Source organism: Strongylocentrotus purpuratus, unplaced genomic scaffold (genome assembly GCF_000002235.5).
Source record: "Strongylocentrotus purpuratus isolate Spur 01 unplaced genomic scaffold, Spur_5.0 spur5_scaffold_18, whole genome shotgun sequence".
Lineage (NCBI taxonomy): Eukaryota > Metazoa > Echinodermata > Echinoidea > Camarodonta > Strongylocentrotidae > Strongylocentrotus > Strongylocentrotus purpuratus.
In genome coordinates, this window is record NW_022145603.1 from 9,407,869 (window position 1) to 9,427,961 (window position 20,093).

A 20,093-nucleotide genomic window follows, 5' to 3' on the forward strand; every position below is an offset into this window, starting at 1 on the left:
TCTTGAGGAGTGTCTTGTGCAACGCTCTCCTGTACGTAGACCTATGGCGTCCTCGATCGTCGATCTTTTAATTTTATCATCATTTATGTTTTACAATATCACGTGATTTTATGTAAGATACACACTGTCATGTCTACAATGGTGAAGTGAATTGACTAATTTCTTTTGCTGACCATTGCATGAAGTATGGACTTGAACTTTCAAGTACATTTTGATGTTACCGCAAGAAATATATCACAGACCATTTCGAATGAGGCTTGCCGGACTATAGATTAGGAAACAAATTAGCCAATATATGTTTTTTTAGATTTCCAATGGAGGTTAAACATTTTTATTCCGACAGCAAAAAGAAAAACAGGCTAGGAGATAGAGAGAGAGAGAGAGAGAGAGAGAGAGAGAGAGAGAGAGAGAGAGAGAGAAGTGCTGGAGAGAAGGAGAAAAATGATGGTAATGATAGTTGCTATAATAATAATAAACAGAATAATGATGATAACAATAATGATAATAATGTTAATAATAATTATAACGATGATGATAATGATTAAAGAAATAATACTAACAATAATGAAATTAAGAGGAAGAAGAACATGACGAAGAAGAAGTTCAGTTTTTGCGATTTGTGGATGAGGCTGAGGAAAGATAATACTACTATGTACGTTGCCTATGAAGCGCATATCATTAACATGGAGAAAGACCTTACGCGCTTAAAGAAAGGAGAAAAGGGGCAAGAATATGCGCCTGGTACATGGGTACAATATCAAATAATTAAATTACCATTTCAGATTTATAAAATAAATATAATAATCATTCATAAGCATGTTTGAATTAATTAGTTTTACACAATAAAGAGATTAATAAATGTAGTATTAGTATTATCATAATATACTGATAGACAGTAGCAAATATTTCAATTTTATAACGCTAGATGGAATTATCAAGAGGCATGGATTGCAACTCTTTTGACGGATTAATTCGAGAGAGAGAAAGACAGAAGCTTCTTGAAAGGAATCATTAATTCTCGTTAAGAATAGAATGAATGGTCCTGTGTCGGAGCAAATCAGCTTTACCAGATCCCGGATCTTACAAAACTTTTTTCTTTTTCTTTTGAAGACAAGTAAAAAGTAAGGTCCGGCATTGCGTCATATTTAATACCCATGTGTATACATGTGTCCTTATTAAGAAGTGCTTTGTACAAAATCCAGTGGGTATTGTCTGATAAGTAAAAGAAATTGTTAATGTTATCTTGAGTTCTAATTGCAATTTTGTAGGTTAAGTCTAACGTTTTAAAATGTATACAGTCATTACGCCCTAGACCCGGTCCCCCACTCAGTGTTATTTAGGGTACGCATATGCGTGTTCCAACCGACCCCCCCCCCCTTTTCAGCAAAAGTCCGGTGTGTTAAGTCAATACGGCTCGACCTTTTTCTTTTGTATACGAGCCTTTTTCAGCACCCCCCCCCCCCCCTTTCAGCAAAAGTCCGGTGTGTAAAGTCAATACGGGTCGACCTTTTTCTTTCGTTACGAAAAGGACATTTTGGCAACACGCATGGGGTCCGTCCGTTCTCGGAGTGGGGGGGGGGGGGGGCCCTAGATAACAATTATTGCCATCATTGAAGAGTGGCTCCAAGAAAGCGATAATTGATGAATGTTAATTATTGTATTTCGATAATCATTTTATTTCTTTTCTAATGAGGACAAATAGAGAATCTCTCTCTCTCTCTCTCTCTCTCTATCCCTTTCCTTTTTTCTTTAAGCATTCTTTTAAGAGGTTATTAAGCATCAACAAAATATCACTTACACACACACGCGCGCACACAATACTACTAATAATGATAATAATAACAAACAATTAGCCTAAATGGACATTATACCAAATGATACGTATACGAAATTATTATATTAGACCTAGTGGATAGTAGACGGGCTGGGTGTTAGAACATAGGAGATTAGACCACTTGGGTAGTCGACGAACTGGTTGAAGACCAGTCAGTTCACGGTTGCAGTCTGAGCATCATAGCAGATAAAGATCATTGCAGAACAAATTTTGAAATACACGGAGACGAAATACTGGATACGTGCTCATAAAAGTTATGTATCATTATTCATTCATGCACATTCAGTGCACTCCAGCATGATACACAGCTGGAAGTATTCTTTGAAAAGGGGAAATAAAGGCTGTTCATGTAGCACCTCCATCGCTGTAGGAGTGATTCTTTCAAAATGTACTGCATGTTTTGAAGATCTGTGGATATTCGTGGTCATCGCACTGCACTGCACTTCCCTTGCACGTGTTCCTGCGACCGCGCACCTTTTTTCTGCACAAAGTACGAAAATACTCTTTTAGAGAGACGTACTACATTGGAAGAAGAAGAAGAAGAAGAATGTGAAAACCGTGAACTGGTCTATTCACCAGTAAAACTCTTCTACCCGTGACCTTGTGAACACGCAGAGAGCAGCAATACGCACGCACAGTTCGGGAGAAGGTGTACGGTCTGGCGTTTTGTTCGTACCGCCAGAAGCGAACGAGGCGCCAAACGTTGCGCATGGTATATACACGTTAATTATTCGGACTCACAATATTTGTTTTTGGTCCTAGATTTGAGGAACAAAATTAAAATGGCGTCGAATGAAAGTGATCTTGTCCTGATGCAGCTTCAGGCTGAATTCGACTATCTCAAGGAAAACACGGACCACTTTTTCCTCGTCGTGATGTCCTGCATTATCTTTTGTGAGTACCCACTTTGTTGTAGGTGAGAGAGAGAGAGAGAGAGAGAGAGAGAGAGTAAACGCGAAAGAAAGATATATATTTTCAAATCTTATTAAATTTTTCTTTTTTTATTTGCATTAATATCTTCTAAGAGTATCAACCTTGTGTAGGTATGTGCATGAGAGAGAGAGAGAGAGAGAGAGAAAGTAGGTAGTTGGGTAGAAAGAAAAGTGCGAGAGATACAGAGTGGGTGAGAAGAGAAAGAAAGAAAAGAACAAGATCGTTAGAGAGAAAAAATGAGAGAGTGATAGGAAGAGATCTGTTTTTTAATATTATATTAGTCTTCGTTAAAACAAAAAATTAATGTTTTTCTTTTATACTTTTGAACTGCAATATATAGAGAAAAATAAATAACAAAGAGACGTAGAAGAAAAAATATATACTACGTTGTAAAAAGAAGGAGAGAGAGGGTGCGTGTGACAGAAAGGAGACACAAATGATAGAATGAATACCCTCTACTTTTAAGTAAGCAGACACGATTTTGTAAGAAAGCCCTATAATATTGCAACAAGGCGTAATAAACGACATTTTGTGTGAGTATGATAAGTGGAAAGGGAGCAAAGGTGTTAGCCGCGAACCTGAGGCATGCTATCGAAAATTAGGATTATGCATCAAAACGTAATGTCCTATTTTTTGTAATGATATTTGTACAAATTTCATAATTATATTGTGTTCGTGAAAATGGCTAGAATAGCAGAGATATATCTGATATTACAGTCTTTATAAATGGTGTTTAAAAATAATTAACTTCTGAAGAAAGAAAGGTAGACATCTGTTACTGGAATATAAATGCAGGTGTGAAATACAAATATGACTGAGTAAGGTCCTCACTGAAATCAGAGTTCGATTAATTAAAAAAATCTACCTGATAACCAGAAATAAAATGAATGAAAGTGTCAAATTTTCCCTACTATATCAAGTGAATATGGATTGGGAAACTTGAGAAAAAGGCGTTTGAAATGAGTGACGGTATGTTTATCCGTTTTCTTTATATTAATCCAGAAAACTCAAGTTATACATCTCATACTGATGCTATAGAACAAATACAATTTTGACGTAGCTTCAAAAATGAGATTGGGGTAATGTTTTTAAATGGGAGATTTCAAAGGTTATACAAATACTATACATTTAGATCAGACTAATGCGATTTGCAATGATAATTCGGATACAGATGATCTTTTCAAGATTTTCGAGAAAATTAATCAAATTTTCCGGGGAGAAGAAATCTATATATAACGCTTCAAATAATGGAGGAAAGGATATATTATAGAACTTAGTAAAATGTGTGACCTTGGCATTTTAAATGGTCGTAAACTAGGAGATAGTATAGGTAACTTTACATTAAGTACAAAACGGTTTAACACCAAGTGATATTAATGAAGCAGTAGCTGACAGTGAATGATCAGATTACTTGTTGTCATGTATTACCTCTTAATATGTACTCAGACCATTGCCCTACACTGCACAGAGTTAAAGATAAAGGCAATGTACTATCGTGATGATGGATATATTGAAAAGGAGGGAATATCATTGAGACTATCGAACGCCGCCTTTAGATGGCAAGGGCTTGTTAGTAAGCAACAGTTTGAAAGGACATTAAATCAGCCTCAAAATAAGGACAAGATACAGTTTCTTTTGTATGAGGATTATCCACTTGATGACAGTAGAATTGATTGTGCGGTAGAGGGGATTAGTGAGTTCAATTAAATTGTGGGTAAGACAGCTAGAATACCCAAGAAATTGTATAGGAAAAAGACCGTCACAAGTACAAGTTCAGCGGCATCCCAACGCGTGTTAAACTTAATACACGCATTTCAATGCGCTGTAGCTAAATAAATACTTATGATGGTTTCGTGAGACGCAGCCCTGGAAGAAAGAAACAAAACAGAATGCACTGTGATAGAGAGACTGAGGCAACAGGGAAAAGAGTCAAGAAGCTATGCCAAGCGGTTTGCAGGAAGCTATTCGATATGAATTTAAGAAAGTTGTGTTACACATGAAGAAAACTATAGAAAAATGTAAAGATAATGAAAGAGAAAAAGGATTGGCAAGTTAGAAAATTTGCAAAGTACGAATTCACGTGACTGGTGGAATATAATTGTTGCATTTAATGGACTACATTATTATGGAAAAGGACACATTTCTGAAAAAAGTACCTCAAATAGTATGGTATGATTATTTTGGAATTCGTAGATTAATTCATAACGGAAAACGTTTTAATTAATAATGCTTATTTTATTAAAAAAACTTTGTACATGTGAAGAAAAGAACAAGAACTGCTATGATTACATTTGGTTTGTTAATTATCTGTAACAAAACGTCATTTTGCCTTGTGACGATGTTATTTGAATAACTTCAAGTTCAATATAATATCTCCCTCTTTCTCTCTCTCTCTCTCTCTTTCTTTCTTTCTCTCTCTTTCTATGAACAAATATTATATCTATGTTCTATCCATACAGAGAGAGAGAGATAGAGAGAGAGAGATAGAAGGGGGAAAGAGAGAAGGAGACAGAGAGAGATAAAATATCTCCGGCTATTGCTAGGGGGCAATTCCACGGTAACGGAAGGACACTCAGACAAGATTTTTGAACTTCAGGTTCATACTAAAAGAAATGTTTTATAGTATGTATTAAACTATGGGGAACAAAATGTGTTTCAGTCAATTGGGAAGCTTCATCACCTTCACAAAGTTTGGATAAACACTAATTAACTGGAAAAACCATGTCCATTTTTATGTCCTTCCGTTACCGAGATAATTAATATGCACATTCTTAAACTACTTAACTATAATGACAATTTTTTGTGTGAAAATTAAAGGCACTTATATAGGTATTATATCTGTACTGTTTCACATCTTATACTAATAAAACAGTTCTTTTAGTATGAACCTGAAGTTCAAAAATCTTGTCTGAGTGTCCTTCCGTTACCGTGGAATTGCCCTAGGGGAAAAATAACATAACTACTCGTACTTACTCATGAAGAGGTTGAACGTAATTCGTGATTTGTTCAATTAACTTTCATTTCCTCAATTATTTTTTAACACGTAGTGATGCAGTTGGGGTTCGCCTTCTTGGAAGCGGGATCGGTACGGTCCAAAAACACCACCAACATCCTTTTGAAGAATATGCTTGATGTCTGTAAGTATTACCTTTCATGTTTTACTTAAAAGTTTATCAAACTTATTTCCTTCTGTCATTAAAAAAAATAAATCATAAGCATCTCTCTTCGTTCCGCATGTTCCATGCTCACCTCTCCGACAGGCCTCAATTTGTTAAATTGGGGCTGTTCAAAAATTATGTTAAACCAATAGCTCCCTTACCTAACAAATCAATGATAATCTAAATAAAATGAACAAAACACCGACGATTTAATACCTCAACATCAATGTGAAATTTACTTGCTCCATCAAGATGCGGAAATCCGCTGAACTTTGAAAATAATACTTATCTCCAAATTCATGAAAATTCCAACCCCACCCCCAAAATCCGCCACAGAACAACAACAGATATCTGCAAAAAGAAAACAGAATGCAACAACGAAAGCTCGGAAGAAATAAATCGAACCAAAAATGCTCATCCATTATAGTAACAGGAATACTGCCAAAGCGAGAAGGAAAAAAAATCACGGAGAGGAAGTTATGAGAGAAGTGATATATGGACCCAATTTTCTTTTTTCACGAATTGACTTATTGATATTTCCCCCCCTCCATTTTCTGTCCCTAAATGTGAGGGGCTTGCGAGACAAACTGCAACGAAACAAGATATTTTTGTGGTTAAATTACCAAAAATGTGACGTTGTAGTTCTACAGGAGACATTTTGTTCATCCGATCTAGAGTTAACTAGAGTTTCTGAATGGAGTGGTAAATGTATTTAATCATGGATCAAAACACGCAAAGGGTGTTTTTAATTTGCTTAGCAAAAATACAATTTTAAGTTATTGGAAACATATACTAAAAATGATTGAAGAGTAATCGCTATGATAGTTGTATACAAAGATGAATCATTTCAGGGCTGAATGTATACGCTCCTACTAGACGGACAGAAAAGCATTTCTATCAAATTAGCTAGATTTCTTCAACAACAAAAAACAACTGAAAACTTACCTGTACAACTGCTCTTAAATTGTTGATAGTCTAAGAGACAGCGCCTTGTATCCTTTGGAAAAGGCGTTATATAAATCCAATTATTATTATTTATTATTATTATTATTATTAGATCTTAACCCTTACTGTACTGGGGGGGGGGGGGGGATCTCTTTGACCGTGGGAGAGCTAAGTGGAAAATAAATTGATTGAAAGACTGGAAACAGAAAATATTAACGTTTAATGGTAAAGTAGTTGTTATCAAAGCCTTTATCAATTCACAAATCTTTTTTTCCTCTTATCCTCAAGCGAGGTTTTTATTTCCATAATAGCAATACATATTTACATTAATAACTCAATGATTGAGTGAAACATAACATAGGTTAAAAATTAGAGTATATTCAACAATTCTTCCAGCTTAGTATTATTTTCTTTGCTAACACATTCATATCTTAAAAATTATCTTAGCAACGACAAATCTTTTATACGCCAACTGTTGTACCTGTTCCAAAATTTGTTATTAAATAATTGAATAGAATCATTTATGCTTTTCTTTGGAGTTCAAAAAGAGAAATAGTGAAAAGAAATGTCTGTATAAAATACAAAGTTAGTTGATGGTTTTGATCAGATTGACGTTAAATCGAGAAAAAAAATATTTGTACTTATCTTTGATAAGCAAGATATTATATGAATACATTTGTAGACGGAAACCATTATTCAAATATTGGATTGAAATAATTGGGACCTTTCCAGATATCTCTAGATTTAATTTAAATAAGAAAGATTTTTATGAAAATGTTGTGTAAACAAAATAGTCTGCCAGAGTTTTATCAAAATCTTCTTAAAGGTACTATGTCCCTTTTGCAGCCAACCTCAAATTCTGTAGAACTTTGCAAGAATTGTGAATATGTCATGTATGTCTTATCACTGTCAGACACTATTGAGTGACTGACTGGCTTTTTTTCTTCTTTGGTAATAACAAACATAAAATGAGGTGTAAAGGGTACATGAGCATTTGTCTACACCAATAACCCACTTCTTGTGATGGCCCAAATTAAATTTATTGAATCTTTGCGCAGCATAAAATATGACCATTCGGTACAATGGTCTGAAAATCAAGACTATTTCTTATTGGCTCTATAGCTCCTAAGTCGATTCGACAACTAATAGTCTTTATTTTCCCACTTGGAGACATTTTCAAGCCCCACCTTTTTTAGGGAAGTTCTAAACTAGTATTATCTTTCAAATGCCGTTGGAATTTAACCTTTTCATTTTTTTTGGCCTGCAAATGGGACATAGTACCTTTAATGCATGGTCAGATTGTAAATATCGAGGTTTAGTTGAGGTAACGGAAATAGAAGAGGAGATATTATGGAGAAATATTCATATAATATTTTAAAATTCTACATTATTGTTTGTAAAATGATATGTAGCTTGAATGTGTAAGGTAAAGCACGTGAAAAAAAAATGGTGGAATGATTCGATTATGTTGAATAGTAAAGTTAGTATCCATCAATTCGTTCCTGTTTTCACGAAGTGACGGTAGTGAGGAAAATCCGCATTCACATTGTATGCGATTTTCATTCACTACCGTCACTTCGTGAAAATAGGGACGAATTATTATTGGAGTTCGAATACGCCAAATTAAAAAAAAAAAAGGTTTTCCAAGCTATTGGTTAAATAAAGTATGTATTCGAAAGAATGTTCCATTGAGTAGTAAACAAATCAATTCAAATTTGATAGAAGTAACTTCAGGAAATGTTGTTGATATTTAGTTTGAAGGCGAAACATTATTATATCCCTCCTTAAACACAAACTTCAGAAACTAATTGTAACACGTTACTCGAAAATTATATGAATTTACTTTTTTTTTGAATTGGGGGGGGGGGGGGGGGGGGGGGTTAAGCGGACACTTTTTTTTTTTTTTTTTTGAGTCCAAAAAATAATCGCAACGACTCAACCAGCCGAAAAGTCGCTCAGGGGGGGGGGGGGGGGGGGGGGGTGTTAGTGAGCACATGTTTTGTTTTTTTTGGTCCTCGAAAATTTTAAAATTTGCACCCCCCCCCCTTGAGCGCAAGGTAAAAATCGCGTGATTTTACATGATTTTTTTCTCAAGAGGGGGGGGGGGGGGGGGGGGGGGCGGGCCCCTCCCCTGGATCCGCCACTGACTCCTTCTTCCCACAATTTTCCCTGTCAAAGCAAGATTCTCTAGGCCTTCTTTACGTGTAATGTGACCCATGAACTTCAACTGCCTAATCAACATCTCACGTATCATTTTCCTTTGTACTCCAGCTCGTGTAAGAACTTCCTCATTACTAACTTTGTCAGTCCAGGGGGGTGTTTCATTAAGCTATTCGTAAAGTTACGCATGACTTTACGAACGACTTGTATATGAAAAGCCAATGGGATGCTCAATCATTCTTGATTATTATTTATTAACCTGATCTGTGCAGATGTAGATTAACCTTCTTATTATAACAAACTTTTTAATGCAAAGTTTATTTTTTGCCATAATTTAATTGAGGTTATTGGAAATATAAAAAAAAACTTTGGGCATCTTCTCTGGCACTTCATAATAAGTCGTTCGTAAAGTCATGCGTAACTTTACGAACTCTTTATGAAACACCCCCTGGGGATTTTCATCATTCTTCTTAAAACCACATTTCGCAACTTTCCAAACGCTTTTTAGTATCAGAGGCTAAAGTCCACGTTTCACTACCATACATAAGTACTGGGTAGATGTAACAATTCAATACTCTTATTCTGGTCCTCATACTCATTGCATATGGAAACGTTGTATCATCTGCTCAATCTGACTTGCGTGCATAGAACACATAAGCATTTTTCCATGAAAAAGTGAAGTTTTCTAAAATGTGCGTTTCTTTCCAGCATTGGGGCGCCCGGGAGTCACTCGGGTAACATTTCATTAAGTACAATATAAAAAGACCATATGCAAATTTTCTGTACTTTTGTCGGAAAAAATACATTTATCCAGCACAATGTCGTCCCTTTTTGCGTTGGAGAAGAGCAAATAGCGAGTTTCAATCACACTTTGGCCGCTCTCGTAAGCTCTCACTCGTTTCACTGTGGTCAAGCGACTTTGGGGCAAGCGGTTAATGAAAATACTAATCATTAGCTCTCTTCTAGTATTAAACTTGTTTTGATTGATTGTATAATTTTGTCGGAATAAAGGAAACAAAAAGACTTGACCAATAACTTATTAGGGTCTGAATTGACCTTTTGACCTTGAATTCCCTGATGCAAGCGCATAAATGACGTCATCTTCGCTAAATCGGTGTCTTTTATCGTAAAATGCTACACTTTCACAATGTTTATACATCTTTTTTTAATTATTAGTAAGATATAACATATTTTGTCTGATATCACTGAAGTTTGGGGTTTTATTTAATAAGAGCCATTTTATTGTTTTAATTTACTGGATCGTACCATTAAAGTCGCAAGGTAGAAAGATGCATTTTCCAACCGCGCCAAATTTAATTTACGTTCCGACATTCTGTTAAATGGGTTCGTGTTGTTAAGAATCCACTGCTTTCTGCTCCAACAAACGTTCACATGCGGAGTCGTTTATCAACTAAATTATTCAAATTTATGGATGCTTCCTTCCCAGGTGTTTGTGTTGTTGAAGCATTTCATTCACCTGCTATCATTCTTTGTACTCCAATTGCCAGAACGCAAATTACATTTTGGTTTTATTGTTTCATGGCGGAGTCGTTTATCAACTAATTATTCAAATTTATGAATGCTTCCTCCCCAGGTGTTTGTAGTGTTTATGCATTTCATTCACCTGTTATTTGTTGTACTTATATTGTTAGAATACAAAATGCATTTTGGTTTTATAGTTTCATGCAATAAGTAAGTCAATAAAAGAGTATGTTCTGCACAATAAAAACAATGTGTGTCCCTATTGTAAAATGTAATATGTGTCCCCTCATTTTGTAATAGTTAATTTACCCATTCACATAATAGAACTACCTGCCTGGTGAAGCCACTGGTCCGTGACCCCTGAGCACTCAACACCGTCTGGGAGTCAGTTTGTGTTCAACTTCTTTTATGAGACAAATAGAAGCAAACGTTTCCATATGTCGATTTGTCAGAATTTTGCCTAACTTTGAAAATGCAGATTTAGCGAGAGCTATCCTATTGAAAGAGTATAATAGTAAAAGTCTGTGTATCAATTTCAATTAAAAACTACTATATCATATAAGAAATAAGTAAAGCGTTTTATTAACGAAACACACAACGAATTATTTAAGACACGTAAGGTTATAACCATGCATTTACTTACTTTTGTCTTTTATCTTATGTTTCAAATGTACAATAATGTAAATATATATGATGATCAGTATGTGAGATAAAACAACTCGTTAAGAGGATAAGAGAGAATTTTGTTTCCATATTCAATATAACTAAAAAAGCAAATTCGTACGTTGTCACTTTATGTTTTATATTTCTATCCACAGGCATAGGGGCGGTAGCCTACTGGGGTGTTGGATATGCCTTCGCTTTCGGAAAATCATCCAATCCTTTCATCGGCTATAGGAATTTCTTTTTCGAAGACATGGTTCCATCCGACTATTCGCATTTCTTCTTCCATTTCGTGTTCGCCGCTACGGCTGCCACTATCGTCTCCGGCGCGATGGCGGAGCGAACCGAGTTCGCAGCCTACTTCATGTATTCGTCACTAATAACGGGTATACAGTCGTAACTATGTGTGTGTGTAATATCTTAATTTGTATATCATTTAAGGCCCACCGTACCACACACTATACAATCTTCCTGCTATCCGATTTTGAAGGGGAAAATGACAATTTTATTACATAATATATAACAAACATCATCTCCCTGATGGAGGTTGATATTGATGAGAATGCTATTAAAAAAAGAATATTTTAGTGCATTGAAGCCTAACTTCTTGTCAGAATAAAAGATGTATGGGCTTCAAATCGTAGACGATCTTGATCATAATACAATACACATTGGAAATCCTTCTTTGGTAACAGGACACCGCTAGTTAGCAATACTCCTAAAATAATTTTCCCTTAATAAATGTTAATCACTTTTGTCATGATTGTTGATACTTTCATGGATTTTCATTATGTTTCTTTACTTGCTAAGCCAAATCGACTCCACACTAATTCAAACTGACCAATTCAGTGTCATTTTTCGGTAATCAAATTTTTGTTTGTCGGCCTTTTTGGTATGAATTAACATGTGAAGAAAATATTTTGAATTTACTGTCCTTAATCAAACGTACTAAGGTGTTCAAAACTTGAAGTACGTGGTCTGTTTTATTTTTGCCTTCAGGATTCATCTACCCGGTGGTGACTCACTGGGCGTGGTCATCCGATGGTTGGCTTGGCAACAGTGGAATAGAGATCGCCGATGGAACTTATTTGGCTTTTAAGGTAAAGTGATCGCTGGAGAAACTTCAATAGACCCATTTGAAGCTATTTTTACTTGGTTATTATATTTTTAAGCATACTACCACTACTATTGACATCATTGTGGTCTTGGAACTGTTTCGGTTACTGTCAGTTTCTTGTAATTTTGTTAAATATCTTACCAAATCTTTAATTTTATTCTTACAGGACTTTGCATCCTTGCACCATCTTGAAACCTTGTTTGGTCCTCTATAATGATTTCGTATGTTCCTACAATTATTGACGCTCACATTAGGAAATTATTCCTTGCCATTTTGTAAATTTCTCAATAATTCTTTATTTATTTAGGATTTCGCAGGAAGCGGCGTCGTTCACTGTGTCGGAGGCACAGCTGCTTTGGTCGGAGCGACCATCTTGGGTCCTCGTATCGGGCGCTACGACGCGAATGGGAAACTGGTCGTTATTGCCGGGCATACTGTACCGGTACGTTTAGAATTATCTATCATATCATATTCTTACTTTTCATTTATGTACACACTCAGTCTGATTATGATAATATACTGAGGGAGCTTTTCAACCCACAAGATTCTGGTTTTTTCCCCCTTTTTTTTAAAACTTATCTATTATGTTACTGTATATGAATTGTATTTGATGTAAAATTTTTAATGATTTGGAGAAATAAAATTATTGAATTGAATTGAATTGAACTGATAAATCATTTTCAAATACTCTCGAAAAGCAGAGGAGAGGAAATTCTTCTACTTTTTTTCTTCTCTCCTACTTTCTCTTTGTATTGTTATTGCTCTTTCTATTCTTGCTGTTATCACTCTAAGTCATCTTCTTCTTTTACTTCATTTTCGCCTTCATCTCCATCTGGTTTTCGTTTCCTTTTCTTCTTCTCCTATTCCCTTTTCTTCGTCTTCGTTGGCATAACTATCAGACGCCATTTCCAAGTACTCTCTTAATGCGGAGCAGTGGATATTTATTCTTTTTAGGGGTCATGATTGGTATAATCTCTTAAATCCACCAACACTTTTAAGAGTGGATTATTAATTATAACGAATTTTCATTCCAAACCAAGTGATCCATCTTAATGACTGCTCAAGAGGTGCATTTACAATCCAGTTTTAGACAGCATATTCAAATACTCGCCAACGCTTATAGTAATGGCCATATTTATTTAATGCTTCTTTCCATGTCAATTTAGATGGTTTCACTTGGCGGTTTTATTCTATTCTTTGGCTTCTTCGCGTTCAACGGCGGCTCTCAAGGAAGGATATCTGGCGAAGGAGACGGGGAGGTGGTTGCCCTTGCCATCGTCAATACTATCATTTCTGGCGCTTTTGCCGCCCTCACGGCTATGATTTGCCGCCGCGTTGGTTTCAGCGGGAGCTACTGGTCGTTGCTAACAACCATCAACGGTGGTCTTACTGGAATGGTCAGTGCAAAACAAGCTATCAAGTACAATAAAAACGTTACTTATAAAGCGCTTACTGCCGAAGTCTCTAAGCGCTATAACACACAAAATAGACTGATATACGATTACATCTTATACAAAACTAAAAATGCAAATAAACCTACAAATTACAATACATATGGAATACACATCGAAGTGAACAGAGTTAATTAATCATCGAACGCAATTTTGAATAAATGTGTCTTAAGACTAGTTTTGAATAGGTTAACGGTTTGACAGTTTTTGACATTTAAAGGTAATCTGTTCCAAAGTATGAAGTATGAAGTAGTAAGCTGAGTTTTTTTAACCAACGTAAAAATGGATTGGCAACTACTATAACAACGAAAGTCTTACGTGTATTCACTGAACTCTGTGTTGTAAGAAAATATAATAAAATATTATCGAGAAAATAAAAGCATATAATAATTCATAGCGTATTGAGAGTAATAGTTGTGACACGCCCTACTACGCGTAACCGAGATGGGTTATAGGATGAACCATGTTGCTCCAAATAGTGCCATCCCTCGTATAATCTCTATGAGAACTTTTTTAGGGCTTCATGTCACTATGAATATGACGGACAAAGAAAGAGGACAAAATATACAGTTCCTCAGGTAGACAAAGGAACATCCCTTCGCTGCTATTATGTAAAAATGTGTAGAACAGGTGTCACATGATATTCACCTGTTCTACCAATTTTACATAATTATATAGCAGTGAAGGGATGTTCCATTGTCTACCTGAGGAACTGTATATTTTGTCCTCTTTTTTTGTCCGTCATATTTATAGTGTGTAATGCCTGATTAATCAGAAGCAACTTCCGATGACGAAACTATATCTCTCAAGTAGCTTTGATAATAATCCGTGTGAAACTTATCCATGTCTGGAAATGGATTTTCATAATCATTTCGCTGCGTTCTTCCCCTTTTCAGGTGGCCATATGTGCAGGATGTAATGTGGTTTATGCTTGGGGAGCAGCGGTCATAGGAACGATAGCTGGTGTTACTTATATTCTCTGGAGTTCAGCAGTCATCCGGATGCGAATAGATGATCCACTGGACGCAGTAGCCGGTAACAAAAAATAAAGAAGGCAGTTGTTTCTTCCTTTTCTTCTTCGTCCTTCTTCTATACTTCCTTCTTCTTTTCTTCTCCTTGTTGTTTTTCCTCTTCTTCTTTTATTATTCCATTCCTCCTTTTATTGATCATTCTTCTTCTTCATCTTCTTTTTGTTTTTCCTCTTCTTCTTTTTATTCATCCATTCCTCCTTTTACTTATTCTTCTGCTTCCTGTTACTGAATTTGTTCTTCTACTACTACTCCTACTTCTGCTACTACGCCAACTACTTCTCCTGTAATCAGGCGCGCCGGAAGCAGTTTGGGATGGGGGGGGGGGGGCAAACATTCCAGGGGGCTCACCTTCCAGGGGCAGTGACATAATGAGCAAAAAACTTTGGAAGGGGGGGGCAGAAGAATAATCTGCATAACCACCACTCTTACACGTTACATGCAGGCCGCACGGAGCATTTTTCAAAGTGGGGTATTAACGATCAGGTAGACCGTAAATTGGCGTGGGGTCCAGGGCCTGAGCCTCGGCAGGGGGTCCGCTGAGCCCCCAGAAGCTCAGGGTTTTTAGGCATTAAATTACGGTCAGATAAGCATATTCAGACGCCTTATGTGTGACACTGGCAGGCCACTAATTGGCGGAGAGTCCATGGAGCAGAGCCCCCGGAAGCTCAGGGGTTTTAGGTATTTAATTACGGTTAGATGAGCATCCAGGGGCCCTCTTTAAGGCCATTGATGTGGTCCAGGGGGCGGAGCCCCCGTAAGCTCTGGGGTTTAAGGCATTTAATTACTATCAGATGAGCATATTTTGATACCTCATTTGTGACATTGGCAGGTCACTTTTTTTCTCTCTCTCTCTCTTCCTTTCCTCTTCTCTGTAACATACTTTTTCAAAAAGTGAGGGGGGCTCGAGCCCCCGAGCCCAGCCGTTTTGCAGACCATGACATAAAGGGTTCTAAATAAGCATATTTTTCGCCCGACTGTAAATTTGGAAATTTCTAATTTTCCAACAAACGTCTAAAAAGGTATGACTTATAAAAAGAGTTGAGAAAAATACCGGAAAATCGTGTCATTTCAGCAACATTTGTAAATCACTGGTATCGAATAAGACATACCCCCCCCCCCCTCCTCCCCCCACCAGTACACCAGCGTTCAGGGGCTCATGTTTCCTCACCCCTACAACAACAAAAAACAGACACGCTTTTCCATTCTCTCACAATACGTCAACGATATGCGCGTGTCGCTATTAAAAAACCTCCATTGATAAATATAGGTGGCATGCGCAATGTTTAGGAAATTTTCTTCCAGTTAAGTTTCCTTTTCTTTGTATGGACATTTATATGTGAATTAATTCAGGTTTTATTATTGTTATGTTCTTTTGGGTTAAAAATACAAACCATCTGTACTCCTTTACTGCTTTTTTTTTTTTTGGAGAGGGGGGGGGGGGGGGCGGGGGGCGTTTTACCCCCCTTTTTTTTTACTGCCCCCCCCCCCACTTCTGGCGCCTATGCCTGTAATATAATTAATTCTTCTACTTTTTTTTAAAGAACCAGTAGGCCTACTGTACTTCAGTCTTGTTATTTTCTTCTTCTCCTCCTCTTCTTCTTCTTCTTCTTCTTTTTCTTCTACTTCATCATCACCTTCTTCCTCTTTTTCTTCTTCTTTTACCTATGCTCTTTCCTATTTTCATTTCCAATTCATCATTATTCTTGTCAACAAAAACTGGACATCATTGTGTAACATGAAAAGTGAAAGATGAAAATAATCCGAACTTTGAACCTTAAACTTTGAACCTTAAACTTTGAACCTTAAACTTTGAACCTTGTCTTTGCAGTTCACCTAGGAGGTGGTTTCTGGGGAGTTTTAGCGGTCCCTATCTTTGACATGAATGATGGAATCCTCTTCAACATCACAAGCAGGGTGCCATGGATGGTAGGTGGATGTTATTTCTTTTTCTTCTTCTTCTTCCTCTTCTTCTTCTTCTTCTTCTCCTTCTTCTCCTTCTTCTTCTCCTTCTTCTTCTTCTTCTTCTTGTACTAATACTTATTCTTCTTCTTCTTCTTCTACTTCTCCTACTCTTTCTTCTTCTTCCTCTTCTTCTTCATCTTCTTCTTCTCCTCCTTCTTCACTTTCTGCTTCATTTTCTTCTTCTACTTCTTCTTCTACTTCTTCTTCTTCGTCTTCTTCTTCTTCTTCTTCTTCTTCTTCGTCTTCTTCTTCTTCTTCGTCTTCTTCTACTTCTTCTTCCTCTTCTTCTTCTTCTTCTTCTTCTTCTTCTTGTACTACTACTTATTCTTCTTCTTCTTCCTTCTCTCTTTTTCCCGCTTCTCGCTTTAGATTATTTATTTATTCACTTGTTATAAATTGTATCATTATTGTTCTATTTATTTGTTATTTTGATTAAATATAATTATTGTTACACGTATTATTTTTTTTAATTGTTATTATTGTCATTATAACTGTTATTAGACTTATTATTATAATTTTTATTATAATTCATATCATTATTATCATTTTTATAAATATTTTAATTTATCATCAATAACATTTGTATTATTGAATATAGGAATAGTTATATTTAGTTCAAAAAGCAATGTAGATAGCTCACATCAATTTTGTGATTTCCATATTTTTTATCTTTGTAGCATTTTGCTTGGAATCTCCTCGGAGTCGTGGCGATATTCGTGTGGACCGCTCTTCTCTCCTTCTTCATGTTTGGAATCTTTAGATGTCTGAAAATTCTCCGAGTTGACCCCGAGATAGAGAAGAAAGGTAAGATCACACCTGGGACCCGTTTCACAAAGCTTTTTTTCAATGACAAATGACAAAAATCAGTGACAAATCTGCTGATAACCAATCAGAAGCAAGGATTTGATCAGTAGCTTCTAACAAAAACTGTCATTTATCACTGATGACAAGTTTTGTGAAACACCCCCAGGCCTATGTTTGTAAAGACTCCGCATTAAACCGGGAAAGAAAGAAAGAAAGGGTCGTACACACTTAGCTTATAATAGCTAGAGTGATTTTTTTTGTCAATACTCAGGATTGAACATTTTGATACCAGAGAGAAATAAAGAATCGTTCACAGTTTTGTAGTTTTTTTCTTCTAATTGTGAAGAGAATGTTTGTCAATACTCAGGGTTAATTTAAGATAGAAAAGAAAGATTCTTTCAAATTTTAATAGTTTTGCTAATAGAGAAAATGTCTGTCAATACTCGGGGTTATCCGAGTCAGAAAGAAAGATTCCTAGTCACTTAGTTTGTCTAATTATGGAAATAATGTTTGTCAATTCTCAGGGTTGGTTCGAAAGAGAAAGGATAACAAAATTCGTTTCAACTTTATAGATTTGTGTTCTTCAATGCTCAGGGTTGATCGATATAGGGTCGATCCGAAATAGAATAAGTTAGGTGAGATGTGTTGGCTTAAGAATTATTCTTAAAGGCATCGTTTAACAATGTTAAATCTGAGATGCATGGCCCTACGTGGTATCAGTGTCTTTGATATGGTGTAATATTGAAGCCCTGAACAATTGCGCTTCAAAATGATCCCGAAGTGCCTCAAAAAAGTAAAAATCTTTGAGTGACCGGTTTTTACCATACTCGTTTCCCCCAATAGACTGTACTGTTATGAAAACCGTTAGGAAAACGAAAAATGAAATTTCGATTTCAATCATAAATATCTTGATAATCAGACAGGCGATCGGATTCCTGATTGACCTAAATGTTTATAATTATTGCAGCATGAACTAAATCCATGATTTAGTTTCAGAATCTGAGACAAAGTTACTCAATCCCTATAAGTAAAAAAAAGTCTAACAAAAAATGCATAACTCAAATCAAATCTCATCAAACTAAAACTGATAAAATAGGATGAATTATATTGATTTGTTTCAAATGTTATATATATAATATTAGGTTTGGATATTCCGAAGCATGGCGAGCCGGCCTATCCTCTGGCAAGCTACGGTAACGGCTGGGAGGATGAATCGGTCATCGACGCTTCTCCAGTACGACCACCACCTAGTAAGTATTTTTTTTTTTAAATCTTTAAATCTTTTAATCTTTTAATCAGGAGCGGTCCTAGATTTGTTGTTGTTGATGGGGGGGGGGGGCGCTTGGGGAAGAGGAGCTTGCATTTATTTTCTCAATGTGCCTCACTGAAATTAATTTATAATCTTTATTTATAATTTTTTCTCTGATGGAAGAGGCAGCTTGAAAATAAAAAAAATCTTGAGGGGGAGGGGTTTTGCGACCCCCATAAACCCGCTATAAAACCGTTACTGCCCAAAATCATTAGGGGAAAATGAACAGTGGGAGTCTATAAAAGGCATCCGATTTCTAGCAAAAATATCATACATTAACTTAGTAAACTTGTTGAAATATACAATTATAATAATGATATGATAGTTCATATAACATTGTCTTTAGTTTGATAAGTTGATCATGAATATGCGACTACGGATGACTAACCAGTTAGCACTATAATTTAAAAAAAAATAATTTTCCCAAGTTTTTGATAAAATAGTGTTCAGTTGTTTTCTTCAAGCGTGGGTGCATGGAAAATATATTACGTTGACCACCAATTTCATTCGAAATTTGGGCAGAGATAAATTTACGCAGTTTAGTATAATTTAAATACATAATTTATGTCTGGTAATTGCGGAATATAAGTTATCAAGTATCATTTTAATTTAATTATCACATTTTTTTTTATCATTTCAGGCTACAAGATGAACGGTAATAGCCATGATAACAAGGCTTATAGCCTCGGTGAAACGCAGAACTCTGTTGATCATGAACACATCCAAATCGACGATACTCCAAGGGTCCAGTTTGATTAGACCATTTTCGTAATTTAAAGGGATAGTTGAGTTTTGTTGCAGAGGGCGCTACACAAAATAATTTTTGTTGTGAGGTAATGAAAAACTGAGTGTCAAATTTGAAAGAACATATTCAAAATGACAAAATAATCTTTGTTTGATCATAATCGGTTCAGAGACGGCTGAAATATCCATAAATATAACGATTTCTAATTTTGTTAAGTCCATGTGACAAAATATTCTATTCTCCTGTTACGAATAATTGTATGTCAATAGTCGGAATGCGAGTTGCGTACATTAATTATTACTAGGTAGGACCAACATTATGGCTTGTCCTATCTAACAGCATGGAACATATGCCTTCTCATTCTGACTATTGTTACATGACTTTTGTGGATGAAATAACGTGTAACATGGCACCGATATTTATGCACTAAACATGAGTAAAATGGCCTATTCATCTAGAAGCTAAAACTTGAAATCACTAGAGGCTATTTTTGTATTAC

At 35.9% G+C, this 20,093-nt stretch overlaps 1 protein-coding gene across 1 annotated transcript; it reads left to right on the top strand.

Annotated features, from left to right (window-relative positions):
- Window positions 1–2,276: 2,276 nt before the first annotated feature.
- LOC576563 (putative ammonium transporter 1) lies at window positions 2,277–19,666 on the top strand. Its single transcript, XM_776861.5, has 11 exons — window positions 2,277–2,728; window positions 5,815–5,904; window positions 11,331–11,561; window positions 12,175–12,275; window positions 12,600–12,734; window positions 13,459–13,689; window positions 14,640–14,778; window positions 16,603–16,700; window positions 17,414–17,540; window positions 18,683–18,790; window positions 19,490–19,666. The coding sequence occupies exons 1-11, from the start codon at window positions 2,617–2,619 to the stop codon at window positions 19,606–19,608; spliced, it is 1,491 nt and encodes a 496-aa protein (XP_781954.2). The 5' UTR covers window positions 2,277–2,616; the 3' UTR covers window positions 19,609–19,666.
- The last annotated feature ends 427 nt before the right edge of the window (window positions 19,667–20,093 follow it).

Bases quoted from the DNA above. Each gene is read 5' to 3' on its own strand.
- LOC576563 (XM_776861.5), top strand. From the start codon at position 2,617: ATGGCGTCGAATGAAAGTGATCTTGTCCTGATGCAGCTTCAGGCTGAA. The intron at 2,729-5,814 runs GTGAGTACCCAC...TTTAACACGTAG, and splicing joins GATGTCCTGCATTATCTTTT to TGATGCAGTTGGGGTTCGCC. The intron at 17,541-18,682 runs GTAAGATCACAC...ATATAATATTAG, and splicing joins CCCCGAGATAGAGAAGAAAG to GTTTGGATATTCCGAAGCAT.